Genomic DNA, 15,323 nt, shown 5'->3' with positions numbered 1-15,323 from the left:
GGGAAGTGTCTCTGCATCCCGGACCCCTGTAACTGCTGACAATGGGCTCTCCAGCCTGCCCCGCTTGCGTCTGTTGTTACCACCATCTGATTGGAGAGCTTCCAAGGGACCCCCTTGACCAAGTTTCTTTCGTTCAGCCACCACCCCAAGGAGAGTTTGACCCTTGGAGGTAAGGCAACAGCCTTTTCCAGGGAGAAGATGCTTTTGTTCCACTGTTTTAGCAGGAATTCCTGTAGTGGTCTCCCGTGAGCCTGGGCCTCTCTCACCGCAGGAATCGTCGAAGTCACGAGTCCCAGAATTTTCATAATTCTTTGGAACGTGACCTTTCTCTGGAGTAAAAAGATGGAAATTTTAGATTTGATGTCCCAAATCTTTTGTTCTGGAAGAAAAGGGGTCATCTGGCTCGAATCCAGAAGAATACCTAGAAAGGTCATCTTTCAGCTGGGTGATAGATTTGATTTTTCCAGATTTAGTTTCCAACCTAGGGATCTTAAGGTCTCCAGGACAAACTTCACTTGTAACTGCGACAGAGTCTGGGAGGCTGCTGTAATGAGAAAATCGTCCAAATAGGGTATGAAGTTTATCCCCTTCTGGTGGAAAAAAGCTGAGATTTCTGCAATAATCTTTGTGAATACTCTGGGTGCTGAGGCCAGGCCAAAAGGTAACACCTGAAACTGGAGATGGAGAAGACTCTCTCCCCTGAAAATGGTGAAACGTAGATATTTTTGATGTTTCTGATGGATCGGAACATGTAATATGCATCTGCGAGGTCGAGTGTTACCATTGAGCAGTTGTGTTAAAAGGTTTACTGTAGATCTTACCGTCTCCATTTTGAACTTTTTGTATTTTATATACTTGTTGAGGAGCCTTAGATTGATTATTGCTCTGAAGGAGCCATTAGTTTTTTTTAACGAGAAAAATTGGGGAGTAGAATCCCCTTCCTTTCTGGTCTGCTGGAACTGGAACCACCGCTCTCTTTTCTAACCAAAAGGGAAATCTGAGACTCTAGGAGACTGATCTGACTTCATATTTTTGTTTAATACAAATCTGTCTGGAGGGGGGAGTGCAAAATTCCAGCTGGTATCCCTGACGGATTACGTCTAGGACCCAGGCCGAGTTTGAGATCTTTTCCCAGGAAGGGACAAACTCATTCAACCCCCCCCCCCCCCCCCCCCCCCCACCGGGCCCATGGCATCATTGGGAGGATTGTTTTGTAGAGTTATCCTGGCTAAAGAGGAAATTCCTACCTCTCCCCTTTGAGGACTGCCAAGAACTAGAGGGATCCTTTTTTCTACGGTCCTGTCTACCCTTTTTTTGGGGGGCGAAAGGAACGGCGCTGTTGGAAGTACCTGGACTCTGGCGGAAACCCTTTTCTTCTATCAGAGGCCTATTCAAGAATATTGTCTGACTGAACCGAATAGACGATCTCCTTCGCAAGGGATACTGCAGAGTTTATTTTTTAAGCGGTATCGCCTGACCAAGAGCGTAACTAGACTGACCTACTTGCCGTATTAGAAAGAGCCGCTGACCTAGTTGATAACTTTACAAGATCGGCAGAAGCGTCTGCCAGGAAGTTAGAGGCCCGTTTCAAAACCGGCAATGAGGCCAGGATATCCTCTCTGGGGGTGTCAGAGACCAGGTGCTCCTTCAGCTGAGAGAGCCAGAGATCTAGCCGTATAGGTGGCAGCTATGCTAGGCCTCAACATAGCGGTATTTGATTCCCAAGATTTTTTAAGTGCGGATTCACATTTATCCATAGCATCTTTTAATAAGCCCACATCTTCAAAAGGCAAGGCTGCCTTTTTGGAGATTCGCGCAACAGGGGCGTCAACCTTTGGTATTTTATCCCAAAGAGCCGAATCTTCCTCGCTAAAGGAATATTTCCTTTTAAAGTTTTTTGAAGTACCGGCCCTTTTTTCTGGGTCCTTCCACTCATCCCATATAAGCTTTCGGATTCTGTCATGTATGGGGAATACTCTTCTCTTCCTATCACCCAGCCCTTTGAAGATCTGATCCTGAACCGACTGACTGTCTAGATTCCTCAATATTCAGAGTTGATCAATTTAGCCTTCAAGAGACAGTCAGTGTCTTCTAATGAGCATAACGGACCGCTGACTTCCTCATCAGAGGAGGATCCAGAGTCCGACGAATCATTAAAATAGTCGTCCTCCATATCCCATTCTATCTGGGGTTCCGTGACCATTTTAGAAGTGGAAGATTTTTGGGGAAAAGATGCCATTTTTGCTTCCACTGCTGAACTCACTTCTTCTCTTATAATGGATCGTAAATTTTCCACTAGAGAAGGGGAATCTTCAGCCATTATTTTGTCAGTATACTTTTGGCAGATAGGTTTTTTGCTATGTCCTGCCAGATGCTTTTTGCAAATAGCACATTTTTTCTTCTGTGCAGATTCCCCACTCCTTCCGGTATCTCTATTCTGTAAGTACAAAAAAAAAGCAGGGGCTCTTTAGTGCAGGGGAAGGAGTGGGGTAGCCATCACCAGGATTACAAAAAACAAAATCCCACAGGTGACAGTATATATAAACTACTCCAGAGGAGGAGGCTTACCGGACTGGTGGCCTTAGGGGCATCAGAAGGCTTCTCCTGCTGCAGAGACACGATGAGGCATCCACTCTGCTCTGCTGAAGACACTCTGCAGCGTTTTTGCAGCTTCCCGCCGCCAAATTTAAATCACTTCCTGGTCACCTGACTTGCCGGCGCGTCACGTGGTCCGGCCGAGGTCACATGACCGGATCTCGCGAGATCTCGGCCCAGAGATCCCGCGTGCCTTCTGGCCCTGCAACTGGCTTCCCCTGAGCCCGTGCACCGTCCGGGGGCTGCCTGAAATCAGGACTTACGCCACAAGCATGCGGTGGGAATACTCACCGCAGGCTGGGCGCATGGAACTTCGGCAGGAGGGAGCCTGCCAGCTTTCCACTCATCCCAAGGGACAGGAAACGACTGGAGAAGGTAATGGGGAGGAGGCATTAAAACTTCTGCTTTCTACATAGTTTACTGTCCCTGGGGGCGGGGTAACCTCCTGCTGAAGTGCCGTTGTGGGAGGCGTACGGAAAACAGTGGTTTCCTTGCGGCCTCCTCCTCAGAAGAATCATCAGATGACAAACACTCTCCTTCCTCTAAATCAGAAAGGATATCGCCGTCAGTGGAGGGGGAAATCTTTAGCTGCAGCAGCAGAAGTATCGGGGCGGCATTTAATCAATCCGCTAACCGACTCTGACCTCATCCTGGATCATCTGCTTAATGCTGCTCATCAAAGATGGAGCTTCCTCCTCCATTAACTTGCTGACACATCCTTGACAAAAGGGTTTAGCCCACGCAGAGGGTAGCTTCTTTTTACTGACAGCACACCCCCTTTCTTTAGCTCTGGAGGTCTTCCTGGAAGACTCAGACACCTAGGCACAAACAAATAAACATGAAGCCATGAGCAATACTAAAAATGAATGACCCCTCTTACCCCACCCTGGTACCGATGTATCATTGGTGGTCTCAACACTCTGAACCTGCTCCATTCTTTCACACAGTACAATCAGCCAGAATGGGAAACGGCCAGCTCTTCAGTCGGCATGGCAGTGAGCTGGATGAACTTTTTCTTCTCAGCGGGCACTGCCGGCTCCCTCCCCTTTCGATCGGCAGCAACAGCTTGACCCCGGAAGTAGATGCACACGCGGGCCAGCGGCCAAACATGCAAACACGGCCGCAGAGGATCGCAGGAATCCCAGAGTTCAAAACTCCCCAGGCTCTGGGAAGGGGAGCGGAAGATGAGGGACAGAGATTGGAGCCCAGACTTTAGCAGCAGCTCCCCATGGAGACTTACGCCGCCTGGGGTAACCCTCCTCACTGCATCAATTGCCGGGGCCTCCACAGCTCTAGAACAACTGCATACGGCGATTCCAATTTTTCTCCTGCCTCTTAGGACAGGAATACAGGACGGTGTATCTTTAGGGCAAGCTAGCTAGTTATCCTAACCCTTCTCTGTAACTTCTTCTAGCCTCGGTGGACTGCAATTATCTATCATTGAGGCAATCGTTGCACAAGGAACGTAACCATTGGAGCGGTAGAACCATCGGTTACAGTTTTGGTGCACTTTTCATATTTATCTAGAATGATTTTGGCCACCCAGTGTTACAATCATTTGTGGGGTGACCTACCTATGCTCCAATGTTGTATTGTGTGTTTATATTTGGATTATCAATTTTATATTGGGGCCAATTATTAAAGGTTACGTTTTATATTGATCATCCTACTTTTGCTGTACAATTAAGGTGGTCTATTTCGATTTGCTATCTCTGTTTATTTATACTAGTGAAGTCTAACAAACATTGTTTAGCATTTACATTTTTGTAAAACAAAGTAAATCTCGCTCCTGTTTCATGCAGGTTGTAATTCAAGGAAAATAAACCTGCATGCTTATTACCAATAGTGAAATGCTAAACCACAGTCAAGACATGCATAAACTACAAAAGCTGGCAACAACTAAAATGCCAGTCTTGCTTTAAAGGGAACCTGTCATGTGGATATTTGATTATAATCTAACTAATTATATACAATCATTAACTACTAAAAAGTGCCTTAGATGTATTCACTTACTGGTGTGACAGATGGTTATCTCATAATATACACACAAAGATGCCGCATGCTAATGAGCTGATTGGAGTCCAGCATGATGTCATTGAGTCCAGCGTATATTTAATTCAGAGCTATAGCCACTCCCCTGCCCATCTGCTGCTGATTCATATGGAAACTGTCATTCAGCAGCAGTTGGGCGGGGAGTCAGGAGCTCATGAATATTCATAACTCATCATTATCAGCTGGAGCTTTTCAATACAAGATGTTGGCAGATTGACTGGGTCAATTAAAGAAAGTGACCCAGCATTGTGCTAAGAGAATCAATCACTTATTTATGTTGCCCTTAGTTAGGACACCATAAAACTGGTGACAGGTTACCTTTAAGGGTCTTCAAAAAAAGTACACAACTGCAGGCTACAAATCTGGCACAAGGTAGATAACCAATGTGATACTGTTCCTACCTGCTACCTACTAGATAATGCTTTTTTTGCAATCACAACATTGCTTGGTTTATCTTTTTCAGACAAAAGTGCATTTTTAGAATTGGCCATCAAGGTGCATGTGAGGCAACCTTTAGAACCATAGTTTTTTTTACAGTAACAGAAAAAGCAAGCAGTTTAACCATCATACAAGTTAGATATTGAATTTGTATACACTTCTAATGTTAACTTGTATCACAAAGCCAATAGAAATTATACCCCAACAATAAATACATAGGAATGCATTTTATTTTGTATGCATCTGCATAAAATTCAAATTGTCAAAGCAAGAGAAAAAAGTAGTTTAAACTCAAATACCATCTGCAAAAGGGTCAAGCCGCTCTGGAGATATAATCATTGTTCTTCTGTACTTTTTATATTCATCTTCTCGGTCTGCAATCTTCTGTGGCCTGTGTTCAGCAAATGGATCATACTGGAAAAGTAAACAAAAAGGGGGATTATAGAATAAAAAGTACTTTTATTTAAAAAGACTTGACAGTGGCGAATCAATGGATTCGCCAAGCATTTGACACTGTACCGCATAAAAGTTTAGTATATAAAATCAGAATGGACTGGGAGAAAATGTCTGTATGTGGGTAAGTAACTCCGTGCTCCAGACTAAAAAAAACTACCTAGTAGCCATTGGCTCCTGAACTGAAAAATTTAGGAGCCAAATTAAGTTATTAGTCGCCAAATCGAAACCGAATCAAAATTTTGGTATCGTGACAACGCTACGCCGATCAGATCGGCGTAGGGTTGTTTCTATACCAACATTTTGATTCGCTTTCGTCACAAAAAAAAAAAAAAAAAGTATTGCGATACTCAATACCACGCAAAAAAAAAGGCTGCGTGCATTTTGCATTTTATAAAATGTTCGGCCCATAATAGAACAGTTCTATCCTATTTTTTGGGGTGACAAGGTGACTAAAAAAAATTAAAAAAAATTGATTTTTGTATAACTTACCAGTAAAATCTCTTTCTCGCTCTTCATTGGGGGACACAGAGACCATGGGTATAGCTATGCCCCTAGGAGGCATTGACACTAGTAAAAGCTGTTAGCTCCTCCCCTGGCAGCTATACCCCCCTCCAGCCTGGAGAGAGAGCTTCAGTTTGTGAGAAGCAGTAGGAGAAGCAAGTAAACCAACGAAAAAACTGTGAACAACAATACTGGGTGGGTACTGTGTCCCCCAATGAAGAGCGAGAAAGATTTTACTGGCAAGTTATACAAAAATCTTGTTTTCTCACCCATATTCATTGGGGGACACAGAGACCATGAAACGTCCGAGAGCAGTCCACAGGGAAAGAAAACCACAGACACATGGAACAAGTGCCCCTGCAGGGAACTAAGAACTGCCGCCTGCAAGACCATGTGGCCCAAGGCAGCGCCCACCGATGCATAAGTAAGCACCTGGCAAATTTTTGTGAATGTGCGTAAGGAGGTCAGTAGCCACCTTGCACAACTGCGCAGCCGAACCTTGAATCCTCTGAGCCCAAGAGCGCCCGCTCTGGTGGAGTGACCATGACACCAAAGGGCGGAACCCTGCCCCAGGTGCAGTATGCTTCAGCAATTGCAGACGTGCAATTGCCACCCTGGAGGCCGCCAATGCCTTGCGAGGACCCTCCCGGACGACAAAAATGAGGAGCCCGTACGCCGGAAGGAACTGGAGGCTGGCAAATAGTCAGAGCCCTGACAACTTCCAAATGGTGCAACTCCCGTTCCCTAGGGTGTGAAGGGGAGGGACACGGTGATGGAAGGACAATTTCTTCATTGAAATGGAAATCAGAGACTACCATCGGGAGAAGGAATGAACGGGTCGGAGGACCGCTTATCCCTGTGAAGACCCAGAAAGGTTCTCTGCAAAAGAGCGCCCCAACCCGGACACCCGTCTGATGGATGTGATAGTCACAAGAAAAAAAACTACATTCCAGGACCAGAGTCAGAGACATCTCCCGCAAGGGTTCAAGGGGGGGGGGAATTCCGGAAACTGTAATTGGTCAACCTAAGTCCCTCAAGCCTCAGGCTTGTGGAGAGACTGAGAAGTCGGCTGATAAACTATCAAGAAGAAAAAAAACACCTGAATGAGGCGTGTCCAACCGCAAGCTAAGGAATCAATACATTGGATAGGTAGAAGTAGAGACTATATGAGAATCACTGGCGGTGAGGAGTTACGTCAGCGACCGTGTATTGACAGTCGGAAAATACAAATGTGATAGCACTCTGCATCCAGCATTCTGCCCTGCCTCCATGCTGGATGAGGCATTGGTGTACATTTTGGCCAAAGCGTAATAAGCCACTCACCACGTCAAGGTCGCCTCTATTGAGTGGTCCCTAACACTAGTTCCTACCTGTTCATGGGCCATGACAGCCACACAAAGTCCAGGGAATGCAGGTCAGCATGCACGCCAAGCACACTCTGCTTTTAACCCCGTCCGGTGCCATTACAGCTTTCATCGGATCCAGGGATGCAAGTGCCAACATGCACGCTGAGCCCACCATATACTTCTCCTGGAGCCAAATGGCTACTGGTAGGTTCTATATAAGCAGACTCAGTTTTATACTGACTTTAAAACCAGCCTCCAGGGCAGATTGACTGGTCAGGTGTGCATGACTCCAAGGAGATCGCCACGCCTCCAATATATACTACAAAGAAAAAATGTGGGGGATTGAGTCAGCAAAACCCGTATGTAGGTGCACATCACTATGGCGAAATACATATACAAACGGAAAATACAAATGTGATAGCACTCTGCATCCAGCATTCTGCACCTACATACGGGTTGTGCTGACTCAATCCCCCACATTTTTTCTTTGTAGTATATATTGGAGGCGTGGCGATCTCCTTGGAGTCATGCACACCTGACCAGTCAATCTGCCCTGGAGGCTGGTTTTAAAGTCAGTATAAAACTGAGTCTGCTTATATAGAACCTACCAGTAGCCATTTGGCTCCAGGAGAAGTATATGGTGGGCTCAGCGTGCATGTTGGCACTTGCATCCCTGGATCCGATGAAAGCTGTAATGGCACCGGACGGGGTTAAAAGCAGAGTGTGCTTGGCGTGCATGCTGACCTGCATTCCCTGGACTTTGTGTGGCTGTCATGGCCCATGAACAGGTAGGAACTAGTGTTAGGGACCACTCAATAGAGGCGACCTTGACGTGGTGAGTGGCTTATTACGCTTTGGCCAAAATGTACACCAATGCCTCATCCAGCATGGAGGCAGGGCAGAATGCTGGATGCAGAGTGCTATCACATTTGTATTTTCCGTTTGTATATGTATTTCGCCATAGTGATGTGCACCTACATACGGGTTGTGCTGACTCAATCCCCCACATTTTTTCCGTGTATTGACAGTGTAGCAACGCTGCTCGACAGAAATTTCGACCAGACCAAGAAGAGAAATACTCCTGCCTCGAGGAGGAAGAATAGAAGGGGTGTTCTGTTCCAGGAACGAAACCAGCAACGGTGGCGAGTCGTGACAGCACCCCTGCTCCGCCTGGCGTGGCGAGTCTCGTAGTCTAGCCACGGAATGTGCAGTGAAAAAGGCATGACTACCATCGGACTGACGTGGCAGTCAGTAGTCAAGTCTTGAGAGGTAGTTGTAAATACAGGTAGGACACCCAGGACCAACGGGTAGGATTCACCTGTAGAAGGAGAAAGTGGAAAAAGGTCACAGCCCAAGTCAGTCCGGAACGAGACAAAAAAAACGCCCTGCCCCCTTTTCCTTCTCTGGCTCAGGGTTCACGGTCACTTCGCAAACCTTGGTAGCTCCTACGTTACTACTTCCCCTCCATCTACCCTGAATCAACGTAGATTGAGGGGGAAGTAGTAACGTAGGAGCTACCAAGGTTTGCGAAGTGACCGTGAACCCTGAGCCAGAGAAGGAAAAGGGGGCAGGGCGAAGCCCATTCCCCATCTGAGACTGGCACTACACAGAAGTAGCCACCTGATGAGTGGCGGGGCCATACTCCGCCTAATGAGGAGGCCATGCAGCATATGCCACCGAATCCGGCGTTAGAAGAATCGGTCACCTGACAAAAGGAGCCGTGCAGGAAGAGCCAGAGTATGAAATGGCTACTCCAGGTCCCCTGTACCGCAGGAGCCGCAGCGTGCCCCGCCAGCACAAACTGAGGGGCAGACTAGAGGAATCAGATATAAGCCATGGTACCATACTGCCTCAGGGAAGGAGAGCTAACTTTAAACACTCCACCTGGGAAGGGCGTCGAACAGGAACAACCACCAAGCCAGCGTCCGGGTGGAACCCTTACCTGAGGGGATGCCCCACTGCAGTGACTGAACGCTAGGACCAGCGGAGAACACGCTGCAAAGACAAACCAGAGTGCCAGCATAACCACTTCCCACATCAGGAATGGTGGATAACATATTGGAACAGTGGAGGACCATGGATATAGGGACGCTAGGACACATGAGTGACGCTGGGCAACCCCCTGAAGAGCGGTTGTCATATTCCTGCCCCAAACCGGCACCGAAGGAAAAGGACAAAATGTGGAAACAGCCACCGTATCCACTGGCGGCACCGAAATACCATTAGAAGAAGAGTACAGGGCACCAGCGTGTAACTATACTCGCTACGCCCCACTTGAAGAAGCTAAGGCATCTATAGCCGTGGCGTAGTTAAAGTGCAACATCCAAGATGTGTACTCATTCCCCACGGTAGTGGATCACTTGTGGAAGGGGAAATGTTGCAATTATCCCACCAATGAAAGGGGGTAATGCTTACGGCAAGCACTGCACAGTGGTAGTGCAAGTATGCCACCATGAAGGGTGGCAATGCAGTAATGCATCTAGCAGGAACCGAATCCAAGTAGAGAGTATGCCTCTTTCGGAAAGGGCAAGGCATATGGAGAGTCCCGTATCAATACCCCACCTACGTAAGGGGGTAAGACATACAGTAAACACTGAACCAGGAATAATGCCATAGCACCACCTATGGAAGAGGCTAATGCATACAGTAAGTACTGACCCCAGTGGGAATGCAGTTCCGCCACCTATCAAAAGGGGGGGGGGACGACGCTTACTGCCGGCACTGAAACCGTTCTAGTGCGGTTAGACCCCAATGGAGGGAGGTAATATCCAAGGGAGTACTGCATCCAGTAGTAGTGCAATACTCCGCCTAAGGAAGGGGGTAAAGCATACGACAAGTACTGCGGTCTACCTCAGACGCCATCTTGGAAGATCGCACCGGAATCACGGCAGAGACCGAACCACTAATCCCCCCCTTCGGACCGAACCTCTCCAGGGAGAGGAGGGTGCGACTGAGTGTGACCATAGGGAGTAAGGGTGGGGGTGTGGAGGTGACCGAGGAGTAAAATATCCTGCTCTGGCCCATTGTGTGCAGTCTTAACTCTCAGAATCTTGTCCATGGCAGTCGCAGGCTCGCCGGTGGGAGTTATCAACTAAACTACCCGGGGGTGGAATGGGAACTTCTAGAGGTACACTCACCGGATTGCGCAGGCGGTGCTTAACCAACCAAACGACCCCGGAGGGAGATTGGGAAGTCCGGAGATCCACCATTGGAGTGCGCAGGCTGTGCTCATCAACCAAACGACCCGGGAGGGTGATTGGTAAGATCCAGAGGTCCACCTGGAGGATGGAATGGGAACTTCCAGAGGGTCTGCGCTGGATGGCACAGACGGATTTTATCAACCAGACGATCAAGGAGGGTGGAATGGGAATTTTTAGAGGTTCTGCACCGGATCGCGCTGGTGGCGAATTATCAACCAAACGGCCCGGAGGACAGATTGGGAATCCAGAGATCCTGTACTGGAGAACTATCAACCACACGACCCAGAGGGTGGATTGGGAATACTTCAGCTGTCCTCCCTGGATCTGCGCAGGTGGAGGAATATCAACCAACGACCCAGGAGGGGGATTGGGAACTATGAGATGTCCTCCTTTGTCCGCTACAGGACACTGGCCCCATTTCTTTTTTTTTTTCTTCTCAAAACTTGGATGCCCAACATCAAGTGGGCAGAGGCGCAGAAAGGGGTTAACTATATAACTCGGAAGCACCTGTATTGAAATAGAATCCTCAGAATAATCTGGTGCTGGCCCTCAATGGCTGGCCAGAAAGGGTTAATGTGTCCTGGAGAGGATTCGCGCCAGAGCGCACCCCCCACTCCTGTCTAGGAAGATATTAACCCCCTAAGAGCCCTGACAACAGCGAATCACAGATAGGGGAGAGCCTCCTTCGCTCCCTTCCCTGTGTGTCTGCCGGTGCATGTTCCCGGTCTGCAGCGGGGGAAATCGGGTCCATGCATTAGCGCACGGCGGAGAGCAGAGGGACCTGAGTGAGAGCGCAAGAGCTCTCCTGCCGCTGAAAATATAATCCGACACCGATTCCTCATGGTAGCCTTGCATCGGAGGCCACATGAACAGAGCAGCAGGTAAATGTGCCAGCCAACGGGCAGGGGTTGGACCCTGCGTGCCAGGGCAAAGAATATCGCGTCTGGTGCCGGACGAAAGTATGCAGTTAACCACCTCTGGAGTGGCGCAACCGGCGTCCGCTCCCGAAGGGGGTGGCAATGAGGTAGGTGCCGCAATAGTGGACGGCGCCGGCCCTTATCAATCCAGCGACTCCAGAGGGTGGAGGGGAGCAGAAGCCTCCTGCGCTCCCCTCCCTGCATGTGCGCTCCGGACGGCGTATTAACCCCCCATGTGCCGATGGACAACAAGAGGAGTGAAGGGAAAGACAAGAGGGGTGCTGATAGCTTGAGGGGAGCTGGCGATGGCCTCAGGCAGACAGGGTGATCCTGGAAATGGCTTCAGGGCATAAGTATGCACCTGGTTGTTGAATACTATCACCACCAAGAGTGAGGGAGGGCCAGGAGGGTTAACCCGGCGTCTGCTCCCGAAGGAGTGGAGAAAAAGGTAGATGCCGCCTTGTAGGGGAGCGGGAGCTGCCCTCCGCTCCCTGCATGTTAAGACGGCAGGTCCTAGTTCGCGCCAGTAATGCATACAGCACACTATTAACCCCCTATGTCCTCCACTCAATCATCAACCAAACGGCCTGTGCCAGAGGGGAATGCTTCAGGGGTGCTGGAATGGCTGCAGGTCCTGGGCTATGCTGAAGCCCTGTCTGTTCGCAGACTATTGCCACCACGAGGGAGGGGGAGACCAATCCAGAGGGTCAAACATACTCACCTAGTCCAGTGTACTCACCTCTCTTCTCTTTCCTGCCGCCATCTTCACCCCTCCTCTGGTCCAGCAGGGACACCCCTTCAACTACTGGCACCGTAGTGGCAGGATGCTGGAAACGGGGGGCTTGGATGGGTGACCCCTTGGCTGGCGGGATGCAGGGGAGCGAGGCTGCCCAGGTCCAATTTGTCTTCTGTGGGGGAGGCAGCAGTGCGGGTGAACGGCACTGGCGCAACTCGACCCCGGGAGAACAGGGAGGCGAGGCGTTTACTGTTTTCCCATCTGAAGAAGGAAAAAAAAATATATATATATATATATATATATATATATATATATATATATATATATAACTAAAATAAAAAATCTTCAGGAGCTTCCCTGCAGAGCAGGGAGGTCTTGCCTCCTATTGACACTAGAAAAAACGGAAGCTCTCTCTCCAGGCTGGAGGGGGTATAGCTGCCAGGGGAGGAGTTAACAGCTGTTACTAGTGTCAACGCCTCCTAGAGGACATAGCTATACCCATGGTCTGTGTCCCCCAATGAATATTGCATGGTTTTTATTTATTTATTTCTGTTACTACGCTCACCGCATAGGAGATATTTTTTAAATAATTTAATAGTTTGGACTTTTCGGACACAGCGCTATGTAATGTTTATTTATTGTTTATATATTTTATATGTAAAATTGGGAAAGGGGGGGGGGGGGGATTTAAACTTAATATATTAGGGTACTTTCACACTTGCGTTTTTCTTTTATGGTATTGAGCCCCTGTGATGGAACTCTATGCCAGAAAAGAACTGATCAGGTATATCCCCATGCATTCTGAATGGAGAGTAATCCGTTCAGGATGTCTTCAGTTCAGTTATTTTGACGGATCAGGCAAAAGATAAAACCGTAGCATGCTACGGTTTTATCTCCGACGAAAAAAAAAAAAAAAAAAAAAGGACTTGCCTGAACGCCGAATCCGGCATTTTTCCCCATAGGAATGTATTAGTGCCCGATCCGGCATTCAAAATACCGGAATGCCGGATCCATCCTTCCGGTCTGCGCATTCGCAGACCGGTAAAAAGGTGTAAAAAGATGCAAGACGGATCTGTTCTTGCAATGCATTTGTGAGATGGATCCGCATCCGGATGAGTCTCACAAATGCTTTCAGTCACCATCCAGATCGGCGGATCCGGCGGGCAGTTCCGACGACAGAACTGCTTGCCGGATCACACTTACGCAACTGTGAAAGTAGCCTTAGTGTTTTTTTTTTTTTACTTTTTAGCCCCCTTAGGGGCTGGAACCCTTGTCCTATTTACCCTTAGGCCCCTTTCACATGGGCTGTTGCGTGAAAAATCGCAGCATGCTCTATGTTGTGCGTTTTTTTCACGCAACGCAGGAGCCACAGAAGTTAATAGGGCTGCGTGAAAATCGCAAGAATCCGCAAGCAAGTGCGGATGCGGTGCGATTTTCACACATGGTTGCTAGGATGAAAGTCTATTCACTGTTATTTTCCCTTATAACATGGTTATAAAGGAAAATAATAGCATTCTTTAACCACCTCAGCGCCCCTAGCTTAAACACCCTTAATGACCAGGCCACTTTTTACACTTCTGCACTACCATTTTACCTCCTTTTCTTCTCACTAATAGAGCTTTCATTTGGTGGTATCTCATTGCTGCTGACATTTTTACTTTTTTTGTTATTAATCGAAATTTAACGATTTTTTTGCAAAAAAATGACATTTTTCACTTTAAGTTGTAAAATTTTGCAAAAAAAAAAACGACATCCATATATTTTTCTCTAAATTTATTGTTCTACATGTCTTTGATTAAAAAAAATGGTTTGGGTAAAAAGTTATAGCGTTAACTATGGTACAAAAATGTGAATTTCCGCTTTTTGAAGCAGCTCTGACTTTCTGAGCACCTGTCATGTTTCCTGAGGTTCTACAATGCCCAGACAGTAGAAAACCCCCACAAATGACCCCATTTCGGAAAGTAGACACCCTAAGGTATTCGCTGATTGGCATAGTGAGTTCATAGAACTTTTTATTTTTTGTCACAAGTTAGCGGAAAATGATGATTTTTTTTTTCTTACAAAGTCTCATATTCCACTAACTTGTGACAAAAAATAAAAACTTCCATGAACTCACTATGCCCATCATGAAATACCTGGGGGTGTCTTCTTTCCAAAATGGGGTCACTTGTGGGGTAGTTATACTGCCCTGTTATTTTAGGGGCCCGAATGCGTGAGAAGTAGTTCGAAATCAAAATCTGTAAAAAATGGCCGGTGAAATCCGAAAGGTGCTCTTTGGAATGTGGGCCCCTTTGCCCACCTAGGCTGCAAAAAAGTGTCACACATCTGGTATTGCCGTACTCATGAGAAGTTGGGCAATGTGTTTTGGGGTGTCATTTTACATATACCCATGTTGGACGAGATAAATATCTCGGTCAAATGCCAACTTTGTATTAAAAAAAAAAAAAAAAAAAAAAGGAAAAGTTGTCTTTTGCCAAGATATTTCTCTCACCCAGCATGAGTATATGTAAAAAGACACCCCAAAACACATTGCCCAACTTCTCCTGAGTACGGTGATACCAGATGTGTGACACTTTATTGCAGCCTAGGTGGGCAAAGGGGCCCACATTCCAAAGAGCACCTTTCGTATTTCACCGGCCATTTTTTACAGATTTTGATTTCAAACCACTTCACGCATTCGGGCCCCTAAAATGCCAGGGCAGTATAACTACCCCACAAGTGACCCCATTTTGGAAAGAAGACACCCCAAGGTATTTTGTGATGGGCATAGTGAGTTCATGGAAGTTTTTATTTTTTGTCACAAGTTAGTGGAATATGAGACTTTGTAAGAAAAAAAAAAACAAAAAAAAAACCCCATCATTTTCCGCTAACTTGTGACAAAAAATAAAAAAATTCTAGAACTCGCCATGCCCCTCACGGAATACCTTGGGGTGTCTTCTTTCAAAAATGGGGTCACTTGTGGGGTAGTTATACTGCCCTGGCATTCTAGGGGCCCTAATGTGTGGTAAGTAGTTTGAAATCAAAATGTGTTAAAAATTACCTGTGAAATCCTAAAGGTGCTCTTTGGAATGTGGGCCCCTTT

At 47.2% G+C, this 15,323-nt stretch overlaps 1 protein-coding gene across 2 annotated transcripts in view; it reads right to left on the bottom strand.

Annotated features, from left to right (window-relative positions):
- SF3B1 (splicing factor 3b subunit 1) overlaps positions 1-15,323 on the bottom strand; it is a 203,636-nt gene that overhangs the window by 148,001 nt on the left and 40,312 nt on the right. For both annotated transcript variants that reach the window (XM_040441882.1, XM_040441883.1), the window contains exon 4: positions 5,385-5,499. In XM_040441882.1, coding sequence (XP_040297816.1) covers positions 5,385-5,499 — 115 coding nt within the window. The remainder of the gene's footprint in view (positions 1-5,384; positions 5,500-15,323) is intronic.

Source organism: Bufo bufo, chromosome 7 (assembly GCF_905171765.1).
Source record: "Bufo bufo chromosome 7, aBufBuf1.1, whole genome shotgun sequence".
Lineage (NCBI taxonomy): Eukaryota > Metazoa > Chordata > Amphibia > Anura > Bufonidae > Bufo > Bufo bufo.
Note: the sequence above shows the minus strand (reverse complement) of the source record. Positions and strands in the feature narration are given on the sequence as shown.